Genomic DNA, 15701 nt, shown 5'->3' with positions numbered 1-15701 from the left:
TATTTTGGGAGTACACATAATTATTTTTTATTGTGAGAACAGTAATTTAATTCATTTCCAAAACATCACAGAATAATTCAGGTTGGAGGGGATCTCAGGAGTTCCCTAGTCTGACTGGCTGATCAAAGCTGGTCTGCTGAGAGATTAGACCAGATTGTGATATCTTGTATGGGCAAGTCAAGTTTATGAGTTCTACTGCACTGTATTTTCATTGCCTATTTTATAGATGACATCATAAAATATGTACAGAAGTTACATATCCATGATACATATTATAAGACCATCATGCTTTTAATGAAATAAGGTATAGTTTTTAAAACTGCAATCCTGACAAGAAGATGTGAATATTGTCCTTGAGTAAACACCCCTTGCACACCCAGTTTACAAATTCCATTTGGATACCAGCTATTTTACATTTGTATAAGAATCACTATGGCAAGTAAGAAAACGGGTCATTTTTCAGTCTTCTTCAAACCACTCTCCACCATCTCCTATTAATTTCATGCTAAAACAAAAATATTTCAGCACCTTTTTAACCATATTGTTGAGGTGTTCCTACACAAAGCAACTGGCTTCATTCGTTCATCTCATCTACAAAGACAAGGACAGACTACATTGATTGCATAACCTCTATAGATTATACTGTGCTGTGGGCATTGGTGACAGTCCAACACTGTCACTGTGACTGCTTCTACTATATTACATTGTTTCTCTGTACATCTGCCCTTTGTGTGTTTTCCTTGCTTGAAAATACCACAATGCTTCAAGCATATTTCGTGTTTAAGTTGGAAAGGCACAGGCGAAGGAAAGATGCCAAATTCAAGTAGCAAACTGTGAAGAGAAGGTTTCTCTAAAAGCTTTTAAATTGCACAAAAGCAGAATATTGCATACATAAAGTACAGTTGAGGCTGTATAGCATTCTGCACTGCAGTAAATATGAATTACATAGACAAGAGTTTTTGTGCTAGAATCCCCCAGTTTTGAAGTTTTGATCTAGTTATCTGAAGCGTACAGATAATTAATTTGTTTACAAGCTGATGCTTTCAAAGGTTGAGGGAATTTCAATACCTGACACATGGTGTGCATCTGGTAGACTCAACCTTTTCAAGCATAAGAGTACATTTTGTGTTACAACATACTTGATAAGGAAAATTAGTTTATGCATGAATCACCAGAACTGTACGTGTCTGTGTGCCTTAAACAGATCGGTACAAGCTTCTGTACAGGATAATAAATAAAGAACATTATTTTTTTTTTTACATGGAATATAGACATAGGGAGGGATAATAAATTGGAAGAGACAAGGGTAAAATACACAGGAATGAAAGTTAGAGGGCTCAAAGTATCTTGGATAAATAAAGGCAAAGAAGTCTGCAAGTACATGAGCACAACTCTTGACAAAACACTTCTCCTGTCCAGGAAAATGAGATGAAATCAAGTGGATGAGATTTTAATGGCGAGTATATCAAGCACAGAAGAGAAATGGAAAGACCTCAGAAACGATCTCTTACAAAAACCACCAAATACTCCCCAGGGCATTCCACATCCACTTCATGCACCTCAGTGAAGTCAGAGCTCCTGAAGGAGGGAAGGGATTGTGATACGTGGCCCAACAACCCACAAGCACCAGAAGAGATAACTAACATGTGAAAGCAGATTTACTCCTACATGCTTCTGAAAAATGAATCTTCAAACATTGTGCTAAAATTAAAATTATAAAAAATAATTTAAAAAATAAAAGCAGAATCAGTGTTTGTCGGCTTAATTTTTCCAGACAGAAATTTTTGTTTGACAAGACTTAGGGATTGTATATTTATATAGACACATAGTTTTAGATATGCAGAAAAATGTGTTCAATAGCAAAACTTCAAGCATAAATATTGACTTTTGTATTTCTGTTGTAGGTTTTTTCCTGTTGGCTTCTTTTTCCTAAACTCCAGTTAATTGAATGCAAACATATATCATCACATGAGAATGCCTTTTTTGTCTACTTCTGCTTGATTATTTAATTTAATTCTGTCTTACAACCATGAGAAAGACAACATGAACTGAGCCTTGTGTTTACGGAATTTACTAATTTTTAATACCTATTTTTTCAGAATTTATTTTCACAAGCTTCACATTATCTAATGATCTAAAGATCTAATCTTTTACATCACATTTCCTTCCTGCAATTTTCTTAACCTTATAACACCAATAAAACCCTATTGAACATTTATCAACTGCCTAACACACAAACCCTAAGCATTCCACAAATCCCAGATCAGCCTTCACCATTCTTGCAACCTCTTCCTACTGTATGCCACCACCAAATCACATACAATTTTCTGCAATCTCATTTCTACACTTTTGTCCTGTTTGACAGTCATTCTGACTCAATACTGTACTTCATCTGCTGAAATCAAAATGAAATAGGCATTATTATGATGCCATCCAAATTCCTCTTTGAACATTGAAGTACATGAAGCACTTGCCACGAAATAGGAAAGGGAATTTAATCCTCAGACATCAGGAAAAAAACTCAAGTTGAAAAACTTAAATGTGATGTGGAGGCTTGACAAGGTTTTCTAAGGCTGACAAGACCTAGAACTTAGTTTTGGATAAACTCAAAACGCTCCAGAAGTTAGTTTTCCATTAAACTATCAAAATAGCAATGCAGACATGGATCCAAGTTAAATGCGTAAGTTTAAAACTAAAATTTAGGGTTCCTTTTAATTCAAATTGCCATATTTTAGTACTGTTAAATAAGAGAGGGCTGGAGTCAGCAATACAACCAGAAACATGAATGAAGCAGAGCAGCAGGGGGAAACTGGGTATATCCAGCTTATAAATCTTTACGGTGACATTTCAGAACGAAAACCACTTTGCACTCTGCACACCCGTGGTGTCTGCGAGCTGCTTTCACACCAGCAGCAGTGGGTGTGAGACATGACAAGCTCCTACTTCACTGGGTTATTCTGTACTTCCTGTATTAACCTGGGAGCACCGGACGCACACCAAAGGGGCCCTTGGTCGGGGAGATGCCGCGGACGATGCAGTCGAACAGAAAGCTGATCTGCTCCCCTTCAGCACAAGAGAGGAAAAAAACACCAGCCCCTGCAAGAAAGCACAACATAAATATGTATGGTTTTCACCTGGAAACACTAGAAATATATTTAGCTGAAGCTATTTATAATGCAACAATCAAAAGAGTTTTAAGTGCAAGCCATGAAAAGAAGTCAACAAGATATTCTCCTGGGAAAAGAAATGGAAAATTCAGGTCAGCATACACACACTATACCACAAACACACATATAAATTCAATAGCTGTCTAATAATTTATGCTAATTTTATGATATTCAGGCAGTTAGAGTAATGTCCTAGAAGCATAGAATGGCTTGGGTTGGAAGGGACTTTAAGGATCATCTAGTTCCAATCCCCCCTGAATGTCAAAACAGACATCTTACCCTCAACAGCTGTCCAGGTCTTTTATTCCTATTTACCCCTAAAATTTTGTAGGTCAAACCTAACTATGCAGGAAGTGTCAGGGATACTTAAAGTGTCTTCAAAAGAATGAACCAAGTTAATTCTACTTTTAACCTGTTTTAAGCAAGAGGAGCTTTTTATATGCTAACAAATTAGAATTTGGTTATATTGCTGGATTATAGTATAAATTTTCCTAGACTAAGTCCTATGTGTCTATTATTAACAGAACGTAACACAACTCCACAGGTTGTCATCAGATCTTTACCCTTTGCTCTATTCTGATATTTGCTTTCCATTCATTAAGAATAGCCCCAAGCAAAATTAGAATGAGATTCACTAAATAAACAAACAAGTTATGAGCTCCATGACACATGGCTGCATGAACAAGATAAAAGACTAGAAAGGCTCCACAGAACATTTTATAAATTGTCCGTCCAAATATAAATCTCATCAAGGAAAAAGAAAAATTACTATCTTAAAGCATCAGACAAAAGACCACCCCAGTAACCAGCAATTTCAGGGAGATAAAACTTCAATACCAAACAAAAAAGGAAATTAAATTAGTATATAGACCTTGAAGAAGTGCTGCTACTTCACCAGAGCCAAACATACTATAAAATTCCAATATCTAATCTTAGACCTGCAGTCGAGTTTTGCACATTACTCTCCTTGTGATTCAGGCCCTAATCTGAATCTGCATGTTTCTAGCCAATTCTGAGTATTTTTTCCAATTTTACTCAAAAAAGCAGAGCTGATCTTGACCAGAACAAGTTCATCCCCATCACTTTCCAAACAGATACCCTGCCATATCCAACAGGATACTCACATTTCACTTAAGAAATTGCCAGCTTGACAAAGGGCTGCAGGATTCAAACAAAAAGGATAATGGAGAGTGGACCACAAACCACAATACCTAATTGAGTTAATTAGGTATAACCAGCAAGCTGTAAACTAACCTCTCTAGGAGAAACATATTCTGCTCCACACTCTTTTGTCATTCTCAGTTTATATTACATCTAGGTCCCTGCCAGTTCTGCTTAAATCTATTCAAGACAACATTGTTAGAGGCATCTTCATAACTTGATTCGTCACTCCACCACATTTGCATCTCTTCAGCTCTTACCTATCAAAAATTCTTCAGCCAAAGAAACATGAACACACCCTGGCTTCATGATCAGAGGAGACTACAACACTAATCACACAGCCTGACAGATATGAAGATTTATGCTGGTGACTTACTTGCAGTCTTGCCCCATCTCTCCCCTTCCTAGGAGATGCCAAAGTCAGAGAACATTGTATTATGATAAAAAAAAAAAAAAAAACTGAGTGCAATGTATTCAGGAACTATCTGAAATTCAGCTTTTTCTTTGAGCTGACTTCTCCTTCCTGAACAGAGTACAGTCTACAAGAATATGACCTTTGCATTCCATGCAGCATAAGCAAGCAGGATATAGACACAACATAGCAGAGGACATTCAGGTCTCAAGCACATAGTGATATACTATGTGGCTTGATAATTCAGCAGAATCCTATACCTCCCTGTTGCCACTCAGGGCAAAAGAAAGGTTCCTCAAATATTTCTGTACATAAAGTGTACATCTGGGCCACTTGGTTCCTTTATCACCTTTGTCAAGAGTTACTTAAACTCCTAAGAGGCTCTACAAGCCTTTGACCTTAATGGAAACAAAGAAAGTAAAGGTGTGCATGTGAGCTGACTGCTTAACTCATGGGATTTTTTCTGCAAATAACTATCAGTCATTTGGAAATCCCAAAACAAAATGTGATTACCTTTATGTAACCAGTGCAAAGAGTGTATGTCCATGTGTATGTGGATACAAATCCAACAGAAAAATACAATAATCTCTTTGTAGATTCTATTATTCATATGAGCACCTTAATTGCTGACTGGCTCTCACAGGAAACATTTTCTTTTTAATTTTGGTAGGTAGAACTAGACTGCAAGGGAAGGAAGAAGTCTGAGGGTCCTTGCAAAAAACATCAAGTGAGATGAACGAGTAGGTAGGGCTTAACTAAAGCATGCATAAAAGCAAGTGATTACATTTCTTTTCTACTTTTTTGGGAAAAATTCACTACTGGAAATTACATATCTGAGTCATGTGTTGGAACTGGTTTGGTGCACAGGCATTTAGAAGCCAAGGAATGTGTAGTATGCACAGTGTTAATACCATGCAGCTGTTCACCAGACTGAAGGGCTCACTCAGCTCTCTCCATGGGCTATGAGAATTGGTGAAAAGAAACTTCCAACCACTTGCATGAGACTGAAACACTCAGCCAGTCCTCTGTGGCAGTCAGCAGTAAAGCACTGCACAGTCCCTCAAACATTCAGGACAAGTTGCCAATTCCATAAAATTTCCAAGTACTACTTAATCTTGCCATAGTTGATTTTAACTGATCATATTAAAAAAGCAAACCTATGGGCAAACACACTTTAAAAATGGACAACAGCCAAAAATTACTTCAATCTCTGTACTGTGTGTGAAAGCAGGGAGGAAGAGTCAGTTCTTGTTCATTAATTACTACTCCTAACAGCTGCCAGGCAATACTGGAGCCTGAAGACTTTCAGCTGCAGGACAGGCAGGAACCACAGCAGGTCATTCCATGGCAGTCAGCATGTACATCCCAACCCTGGCCTTCAGCAGCCCCCTTCAGAGGGGATCTCACACTGCTCTTCTCTGTGGGGAATATGACAGAGTATTCCTATTATTGCCAAATAAGGTATGGCCATGACAACTAAAAACAGATAAAAAGGGATAATGTTGGTAGCCTGCAGTAGGCCTAAGCAGGAGACAGCAAAGAATATCTGTATATAAACAGAAATTTTAATCTATGCAACCCAGTATTTTTTTTAAAAATTCCAGCTTTTGCCCCAGTTTAACCTCCCCTATTACTTCTAAATTTCAAATAAATGCAGAAGAAGAAACAAGAAAGGAATGAAAGAAGGAAGAAAGTACCAAATTCTATCAGAACACCAAAATGATCACAGAAATATTCCTGCTTATCCTGCAATTAGCATCTGCTCTTTCAAAGGGCACTAAGAGTCTATCACAAGTTCCTTTCTTCAAGGAGATGCTGTCAGAAAATATGAGGCACCTTTAAACCAGGCTCTGGCAGCTAATCCCAAAGCACTTGAACACTGGAGAGCCTGAATTCTCATGGTGTTAATGTGCCCTTTTATTACCCTACTTGAATTTTTTCACACTGACCTCTAAGTGAAGATTCTCCTGGCAACTGGTCATTTTAACTGGTGCACACAAATTGAGCTGGAAACTTAGGAAAGTGAGAGGCTCCTTTTTTCCAGCCTGTTCCTCCATGTAAACCTCTCAACTGATTGCTAGGCCAAGACACCAGTTTTTTTTTGCAAACGGTGTGTGACTAAGATTCAGCTACAGAGAGAATAAAATTTTGGCCCAGAAAATAACTTTTGTGCAGCTTTCAGAAGCAGAAAAAAAATGTAATCTCTAGCAGTACAATTGCAATGTTGAGAGCAACAGGAGTTCAGAATGTAAATGTTCTTCTTCCTATTTATGAATAAACTTGTGTGAGCCATCTTGAAAACGTACCTAGATTTGATGTTTGAAACCTCAGCATTATTTCAGATGGTTTCCCTTTTTCTGGATTGAGTACCAAAGCCTTTGGAGTTGAATTAAACCTGTACTAAGCAACAGAACATAATAAAGTGTTTTATCTTTACAAAAACTTTTGTGAGGAAGCAAGAAATAGAAAGCTAAAACAAATTCATAACCTCCTAGACCTCAGTTCTACCACAGGTATACCCAAAAAAGCTTTGCTTCAGTTACATGCTTTTTGTCTTTTATTATGGAGAGGCAATCAAGCCAAAAGATTATTGGTTCCTTTTAATTTTATATTTATTACAGTGATATATAAACCTTAAATTCACTAATCCTCTGCATTCAGAGCTCCACAGGATGAATGTAAGAAAAGATATGGTTCAACCTGTAGGAAAGTAACATTAATAATAGAGTCTGCATAATATTATATTAAACTCACATGACAGGGTAATGGAGAGTGCTTTTGTTTAGGAATTAAAACAACTTCTGTAATAACATATCAATTTTTTTTCCTGAGAATTTTTTCCTTGTTTGCCTCAAGAACTCCAGAGGACTGGGGTAAAAGATATCTGAAGAAAGATGGTCTTTCTCTTTACCAACACACTTCTGTCAAGAATAACCAGAGCTCTGTTTTTCTTTAGGTTCTATTTTCAAAAACTTTTCTTATAGTGGCAATATAAAATCAAGTGTTTAGACTAAACACATATTTATATGTTGTTATGCCTGCAGATATGTTTGACTGCTTAGTTAAGGGCAACAACTCCTTTAACAAGATCAGCTTGAACTTGTAAAGAGTTTCCAACTGTGGCAAGCTATTTTGTACCAAATTGACTATGCTGTTCTTCTCTCTGAATGCACACAGGCAGGGGAAAGGCAAATACCTTTTCATGGCAACTGAAAGGTCTCAGATATCAACACACATATTTCTTAAGAATGATCCACAAGGTAGATTGTGCTTTTCCAAAGCACTTTTCTAATTCTGTTCACTTGTAACCTTAAAAAAATAATTTCATATTTTTGAAAGCATGCACACAGGAGAGCTACTGATGACGTCCTGTTTCTCACCAGAAACTAGTGTAAGTTTAGGGGAGGAAAAAAAGAAAAACCACCATGGATAATTCAGGTTCCAGCACCTACAGCTCCTTATTTCACAGAATTATTGAGGCTGGAAAAGATCCTAACATAATCAAGTCCAACCTTTGACTGGACACCACCATGTCAACTAAAAGGCATGTCCAGTCATTTCTTAAACACCTTCAGGGATGCTGATTTCACCACCCCTCCAGGCATCTCATTTCAATGCTTGACAACCCTTCCTGTGTACAAATTCTTCTCAAAGTCCAACCTAAACTTGCCCTGGCACGGCCTGAAGCCACTTCCTCTCATCATGTCCCTTGTTGCCCGGGAGAAGAGACAAATCCCCACCTGGCCACACCCTCCTGTCAGGTCAGAAAGAGGTCAGGAACTTGGGTTTCCAATCCATAGAAGTATAGCAATCAGAATCTACATGCAGATCAGCAGTATGCTAGTCCCAGGAAGAATATATTTGGGTTTGGATCAACTCTGGATTTGGATCAACTCTTCTAATTTTTCAGTTTGTTCACTGAAAAAAGTATGCAAGTCAAACAGTTTCACATCCAAACTGGCAATCTGCATACCCAGCTGTGCTCACAGATCATCAATTCAGCAAAGTCTGCTTATGAGATTAAAAACTTTATTAATATAAACCTAATGATATGTTCTTATACCTGTGCATTAATTAACTATCCTTTTCAGATCTTGCATACTTTTTATCTGAGTGAGAATTAGAGAAGCTCTAAATTGGCCATTGGAGCAAGAGATTTGTCTCCACATAAAGGTGTATCTTAGCTACTAGGCTATGGAAACTAGCCTCAGCTTGCTTTCTTTAATTTTTACCCCAAAAATCACACATCTCCACCCCATAGTTACAAAGCTGCTAATAGGGAAGGGACCAGAGAGTTGTTCTAATTTTAAGGTGTAAAAAGACCCCTATGGGATATAGAAGTTAGCATTTACAAAATTAAAACATTGATGCTGCCTGTAACCTCAAAGCTCCATATCACTTTCCCCTCAGCGAACAACAAAATAATTAATCACAATTTAATAACCTGAACATTAAGCCATTTTACCTTATCCCTTGAATAACACAAGCCATAAAATTTCATTACCATATTTTTGCTCTGTATTCAACAGCAGCTTTGGACTAAACATCTGGGGAGCCACAAGGCAATTTTTAGCCAGGACTGTACACAGCCACATTTCTCCTGAACACCAGGGCTGAAGGCTGCAGAAATCTACTCAGAACAGACCCTCTGATAAGAGGCTGCCTGTCTGACAAAGTAGCACAGCTGGTTCTGCAGTCTCCACTTGGAATGAGAGTTCATTTACATTTCTGCAAAAGGCATCAAGCAACATTTAGAGGACAGGTTCCATTTGTACTTACAGAAGCCACACCTGGTGCCCCCTTCAAAGATGAATCCATTTGGCACAGCCCCGTAGCGACGCAGATCCGAGAGCTTCCACTGCCCCATGACACTGGGAGGAAGGTCTTTCACCAGGACAAGGATGTCATTGCAGAAATGCAGGGTAGCAGGCCCACTCTCTAGTTTTGTGCCAGGGGCTACAAAGACTTGAAATCTATGAACTATCAAATAAGGAAAAAAAATTATTACAGAATATACAAGTGTTATGTAAGTCACTCAGTTCAGCTGTGTTACTTGGACCAAAACCTGCCCATACCATGAGACTCTGGCATAAAAATCTATGTGGAGCCCAGACAGCCACATGCAAGTAGCTGTAAGGCCATTACTCCCTATTATGCCAGTTTAGGATTGGGAAAAATCCACCATATCTTGGCCTAATGCTACAAATTATTAAAGTTGCAATGCTACATTAATTTATCCTAAATCTTCCAGGCTAATCCCTATCTCAGTTTTGTGAATCATCCAGCCTAGACTTCACTTACCTCTTCCATCCTTGCATCATTACATGGGTTGCTCTCTGTCTCTTCCTCTAACCGGTGTCTCTCCTTTTCCACATGTATGCACAAAAATAAAACGGTGCTCAAGAAGCCCAAAAGCCAAGGCTCAAAGAACTAAACAAATCTATCACTGACTCATCTGCAACTTTAATAAACTGCTTCACTTTCTCCCTAGCAGTAAAATGAGGAAAATTACATTTTTCCACCTTTGCGGCTCTTTCATTAGTTAGCGATGGTAGATGCCAAGACATTTTAAATTACTAGGAAGCTAAGTGATTTATAAGTAACAAACACTTTTAGATGTCAGTTAATTTTTTCATATTTCACATCCTAAATTTTCAAAGAGTTGAGAAAGACAAAGAAACACTTATCTCATTCAAGTTTACAAAATCCAGGTTCCAATCCCAATTCCAGTCTAATTGCAGTATCCTTACCTAAAGTAGTTGTTCTAGGCTGGTCTCCCATTTTCTCTTCCAGGGCTATTGCATTCTGAATAATAAGTTGGGATCACTTCAAGGGCTTAAATCTCAGTGTTTCAAAGGGAGCAATTTAAGTGGGCAAGCATATAATTCTCAAACAATTGTTTTGACCTCCACTACTGCTCTAGTTTCTTTCATATTGTGATTAGACACACAAAAAAAAACCAACCAACAAAGAAAACAAAAACAGAAACCACAACTAATTAAAAAAACAAACAACATCTGTCTTGGTAGAGAGAAGCATCAAGACTTATTTCCAGGGGGAGGTTTTTGGTGGTGTTTATCAAGAAATAACATAGATTTCATTTTTGGTTATGTATCAAAGATTACACAAGCAGCTCCCTGCCTATGAAATCTACTGGGTAACTTCCAGGTACTCTCAGCTCTTGCATCAGCTCTTCCCTGTTTCTTGCCCATGCCTCTTCAAGCATCACAAATCTCATCTGGGTCTGAGTCTTGCTTCTCATCTAACTGCTTGCTGTATTCTTAGTCACGATCCAAGCTGAAAGCCAACTCCTCATCTATGACATGCATTTGCTGAGTTCCCTGAGGCTCCAGCAGAATTAGCCACAAAGTCATTCGAGTGAAATGTGCAAGGAGACAGAGATAGATCTAACTAACCACAGCTCTGCTTACAGTTCTGCCAGTAGCACTGCTAGGGAGCAAATCAATAGTCACACCATGTCCCCTTTTGGGCACGCAGTCGTTACGCAACCTACTTAAACATAAGCTATCAAAAAGACAGCAAAACCATCGTGATCCATAATGTTCAGAAAGCAATCTTTAATGTCATTTGCATTCCTCTGCTCAGTTAACTCTGCCCAGTATTTTGCTGGCAATTATACCACGGGAGAAGCAGCGTCAGGATTCCTTCTCCTTCATAACTGAGGAATGAAGCCCACTCTTCACATAATCAATTGCAAGTTACAATAGATGCTGAAAACAAAGAGTTCCAGCACAAGTTCTAGAGCACTGTCAAAATACAGCACACACAAATCTGAACAGAGCCAAAGTAAAAGGAAAAGGATATTTGAAAATAAAGCTTTTCCATACACTGCTTTCTTGGTAAACTGGAATATTTTTCAAAATTCTCCCCAGCCTTTGACTTCTCTTACTCTATAAAAAGAAATTTATGAAGACACAGAGCTGAGTATATCCCTGAACAAAAGGTACTACTTAAATCCATCACTTTCTTCAGCCCATCTTTTCCTTTTCACAGCTATGCACTGACCTGCAGTATACTAACTTCTCAAAATGAGTTGTGAGCCTGAGCACATTCCAGGAATCACATCCCCTCATCTGCTAAAACCTGAGAGAAAACACTGGGAACTCCAGTGTGAACGCCTCCATTCTGTGGTCCTCATTCAAGAAGAGTGTCAGCTCCTTTCACTATTTTTTTTTTGCTTCCCAGACTCTGAGGTCATCTCTCCCTAGCCTATTTTTATCATCCAGCCACCTTATTTGCACAAGGCACACAAAGGCACCCTTACTACACTTTAAGAAAAAACACCAGTCACCATCTTCTCTTCATCTACATCTTCTCTCTTTTCTATTTCTGTCTACTCAAACTAGATGCACTTTGATTTTGTTCTCCTAATTGAACATGAAAGATAAAATTCTGAAAAGAAATTTAAATGCTTTGGTTTATTCTCCTGCCCCTAAGATTGTCTGCAATTAACTTTATACAAATTATTGCCAGTTCAACCAATTATGCTTGTTTTCTTGCTTCTTCATTTCTTCACTCCACACACATAATTTCTCCACCTTTACTCCATGGCTGCACATGTCATAATCCAGTAGGCTCTATTCCTACCTCATTCACAGCTTTCCTTGAAAAAAACTCTTTGCTGCTTTCACATGTCCTCCAACCCCAACCATAACCCTCACACCCAGACTGAAATTACTCCAGCACTACATCAGTGCAAGATCATAAAAACCACACATACTCTGTTATATTCAAGTATTCCTTCAGTTTTTAGGACAAGTCTATGCTATATATAGATCCCAAACCTAGTTTAAAAAAAATAAAAAATAAAAAAAAAGAAAGAAACAAAACCAGCACTGTAAGACTATAAAGCTGTATCATCAAAGTGCACCAACCACTCCAGCTACTCATGCCTGTATTGTTCAGCAACTCCTCTAACCTTTCCTGTTATGTAAGGCTTCGTATTTGATAACCCTAGGGGTTATATCCACACATCTCACTTCTCATAGTGCTACATATTTTTACTTTAAAACTCCCAGGACATCTTTCTACATATGTACTGCAAAGGAATGAGCCCACAAACCCAACATATGGCAGAGCATATGTAACAAATGATAAAGATTGCTAATGTGTGTCTCCCACACACCTACCCTCCTTCCCTAGTTATGACTAAACAAACATAAGACAGATACTATGGATTACCAACATTACCACTCTTTGTTCACCACAGTACATTTTACAGCTGCTAACCAAGAAAGTAAAATAGGAGGAAAGAGAAAGCTGGAAAGAATGTGTCTGATGACACTCCTCAGTGCAAAAAGTCTCTTTTTGAAATGGCACATGACCAACAATGAGAATTATCAATGCAACACCCAGTAGGCAGCTCAGCAACCTGGGCATGAACTGGCCAAGTTCTACTCAGGACTTTGCATCTCTTATTTCAGGCTGCCCCTGAGTCCTTTTGCCAGAATCCCTGAGTCAGTTGTAGGACCAGAAGCAGAAGTTTGATCACTTTTGCTTCAAAGCTACACAGTATCAGTGTCAAAATCAAAACCACAAATTAAGAGCTGTCATAGTTATCCATCAGTACTGGGTGGTACTGTAGTCAAAAGCTATTGGAAGGGATACCTGCTTTAACATCTAAGGGAGAGAACAGTTTGTCCACTCTCAAACAAGTAACAATCTTGTCCTGAACTGTACTGTTTTATTTGCATTTTAACTTCACTTTTCTTTGGTTTTTCACCCTGTGGGAGAAAAAGAAAAAAAAAAAAACCCAGAATAAAACTGTGAGAAGACAAAGGTTACCTTCCCCCAGACTGTAGCGTATTCGCACATCCCACGCGTACATCGTTTCCTTGCTCTCAAATCCCAGCATCACCACTTGGGACAGACAGATGATTGCGAGCGTGTGATTCAGGCCCTCATAGGAGAGCCCAGGATCCAAGCCACAGATGTCTTCTAAGGTCATGCTGCTCCTCTCCTTATGCCCTTTTGCTCGTTCAGATTTATCCTTGTATACCAGCATGAGCAAACAGTCTAAAAGGAGCAAAACTGTCAGAGATGATGATGCAGAGCACAGACCATAATAAATTTCTCAGCACCCTGCTGCAATACAAAGGGGCTTTAGACAACTGCAGGATCAGCTCGATAAAGTCAATGTAGAACTCTGATTTCTTTTCCCAGCCCAACCCCAGGTAGTTTATAGTCCTTGTTTTCAGGAAGCAAACACTGAAGGTGTCTTTTAAGGGTTAAACTGGAGGCTCAAAAATAAGGAGGTCAGTAATAAATCTTCCCTATTTTATTCAAAGTCCAGTGGCATTTCAGATCCTCTCCCAAGTCCAGTGGGGACTGACTCATTAATTCTGAGCATTAGGAGCTATGCTAGGAAAGATGTTCACATTACAGACTCTAAAGACCGAGAGGCTATTGTTATCTGTATTTTCATGAGAACATACTGAACCACAAATGAAGTTCTTACAGTAGCTCGCAGATTACCCAACCACTAAATGGCAAGCAGACTGCGCTACGAGATTGTTCCCATCGGCTCAGGTTTCCCAGTTAAATGCTACACAGCAGCCATTGCTAAAAATCATTATGTGCTACACCTTCTTTTATTTTTTTTTTTTTTTGTGTGTTTGCTTGTGTCATCTGTTGCTATTAACCACTTCCCAGAGGTGTTTATTACACAGTAATTGTGCAATGGAAGAAACCAGTTTGAGTGCCATAACCCCATGGAGAAAGCAAGCATTTTCACAAGCAAACCCAAAAGGAAAGGGGAGTGACCTCTCCCACCTTTAGCATTTATGACAAAACCAGCCCTCTTTCCCCCACATTCATTTCCTATCACACAGCACTCAGATGTAGATGAAATTGATGGTCAATATCAAAGCTGCAACATCCACAGCTTAAGCTAAGCTATGAACCACAAAAGACAAATATCCCCATGCACCATTTTATAAATACTGGGGATGGTGCTCCCAGCCCCGCTGAGGTGCCCTGCAGCTCTGAGCTGGGCAAGGGACTGGCAAAATCTCCATCCACAGAGAAAAAATGACTGAAAGACTAAACTGTCTGCTAACTAATGCAGAGCTTGACATGGATTCCCAATTGTCTTTGTGCACCTGTTAGCAAAAACAGCTGCAACCACGGTATTTAGAAATTCTGCAATACAGTTGTGTGTCTGAGGAACGGCTATGGTTTGCATACCAAGAAAAGCAAATCACCAGGGTCTTTTTAGTAAACCTGGCTAATTGAGCTAGAATAAAAACAGTATTTTTGAGAAATAAGCTGCATTTTCAGTCAGGCTTCACCATCGACAGCCTTCAAAGCTGGCTTACAACAGAAACTCAGGCCCATGTTCACAGGTCTATGTACTAGCCCTATGACCAACAGATGCCCTTTCACACAGGGAGGTTTCACAGATTGAGATGAGATACAGGTATTTAAACCACTAAAATATTCTTGTAGCAACTCAGGTAACAAAGAATCACTGAGAAGCCTTCAGTCTTTCTAGCAAGAGGCTAGAAGGGCTGCCATAATCCATTCTGCAGCAGTGCAGATTCACGTTTTCCAAGTGTGGACAACATTAGCCCTGGAAAGATACTTTCAGGCCCAAATGTTCTCCCTCTTGGGAACAGATGGGGAAACCTGAAGCCTACTTTTCCCTCTGCAGCAGCAAAACATCAGCTCTGTGTAACGTTTTCAGTTTCCCCTTCAGAAGCATGGAAACGGTTTTTTTTTTTTTTTTCTTCCGTAATTCAAAATGTCATTTTATTTTTAAATTGAAGTGATATTTTCTGTCAAAACACTGATCAAAAATAACTACCGAGCTTACAGTGTCAGGGTTTTTTTGGGGGTTTTTTTTGGTGCGTTTTTTTTTTTACAGCCAGCAATCAACCTGAAGAAGTAAGTTCACCACCAGAAAAATAAAAATAAAAAAAAATTTAAAAAAAAAATGTAAA

At 38.7% G+C, this 15701-nt stretch overlaps 1 protein-coding gene across 5 annotated transcripts in view; it reads right to left on the bottom strand.

The window, feature by feature from the left end:
* Window positions 1-15701, bottom strand: part of DOK7 (docking protein 7) — a 59852-nt gene that overhangs the window by 43549 nt on the left and 602 nt on the right. For 2 of the 5 annotated variants that reach the window (XM_031504586.3, XM_085577633.1), the window contains 3 exons: window positions 13546-13776; window positions 9520-9720; window positions 2977-3096 (listed from right to left, as the gene is read on the bottom strand). In XM_031504586.3, coding sequence (XP_031360446.2) covers window positions 2977-3096; window positions 9520-9720; window positions 13546-13776 — 552 coding nt within the window. Of the gene's footprint in view, window positions 1-2976; window positions 3097-9519; window positions 9721-10490; window positions 13522-13545; window positions 13846-15701 lie in introns of those variants that run through there. The other 3 variants (XM_077782732.2, XM_085577634.1, XM_085577635.1) reach the window with 3 other exon arrangements.

This window comes from Lonchura striata, chromosome 4 (genome assembly GCF_050655825.1).
Source record: "Lonchura striata isolate lonStrDom1 chromosome 4, ASM5065582v1, whole genome shotgun sequence".
Classification (NCBI taxonomy): Eukaryota; Metazoa; Chordata; class Aves; order Passeriformes; family Estrildidae; genus Lonchura; species Lonchura striata.
Note: the sequence above shows the minus strand (reverse complement) of the source record. Positions and strands in the feature narration are given on the sequence as shown.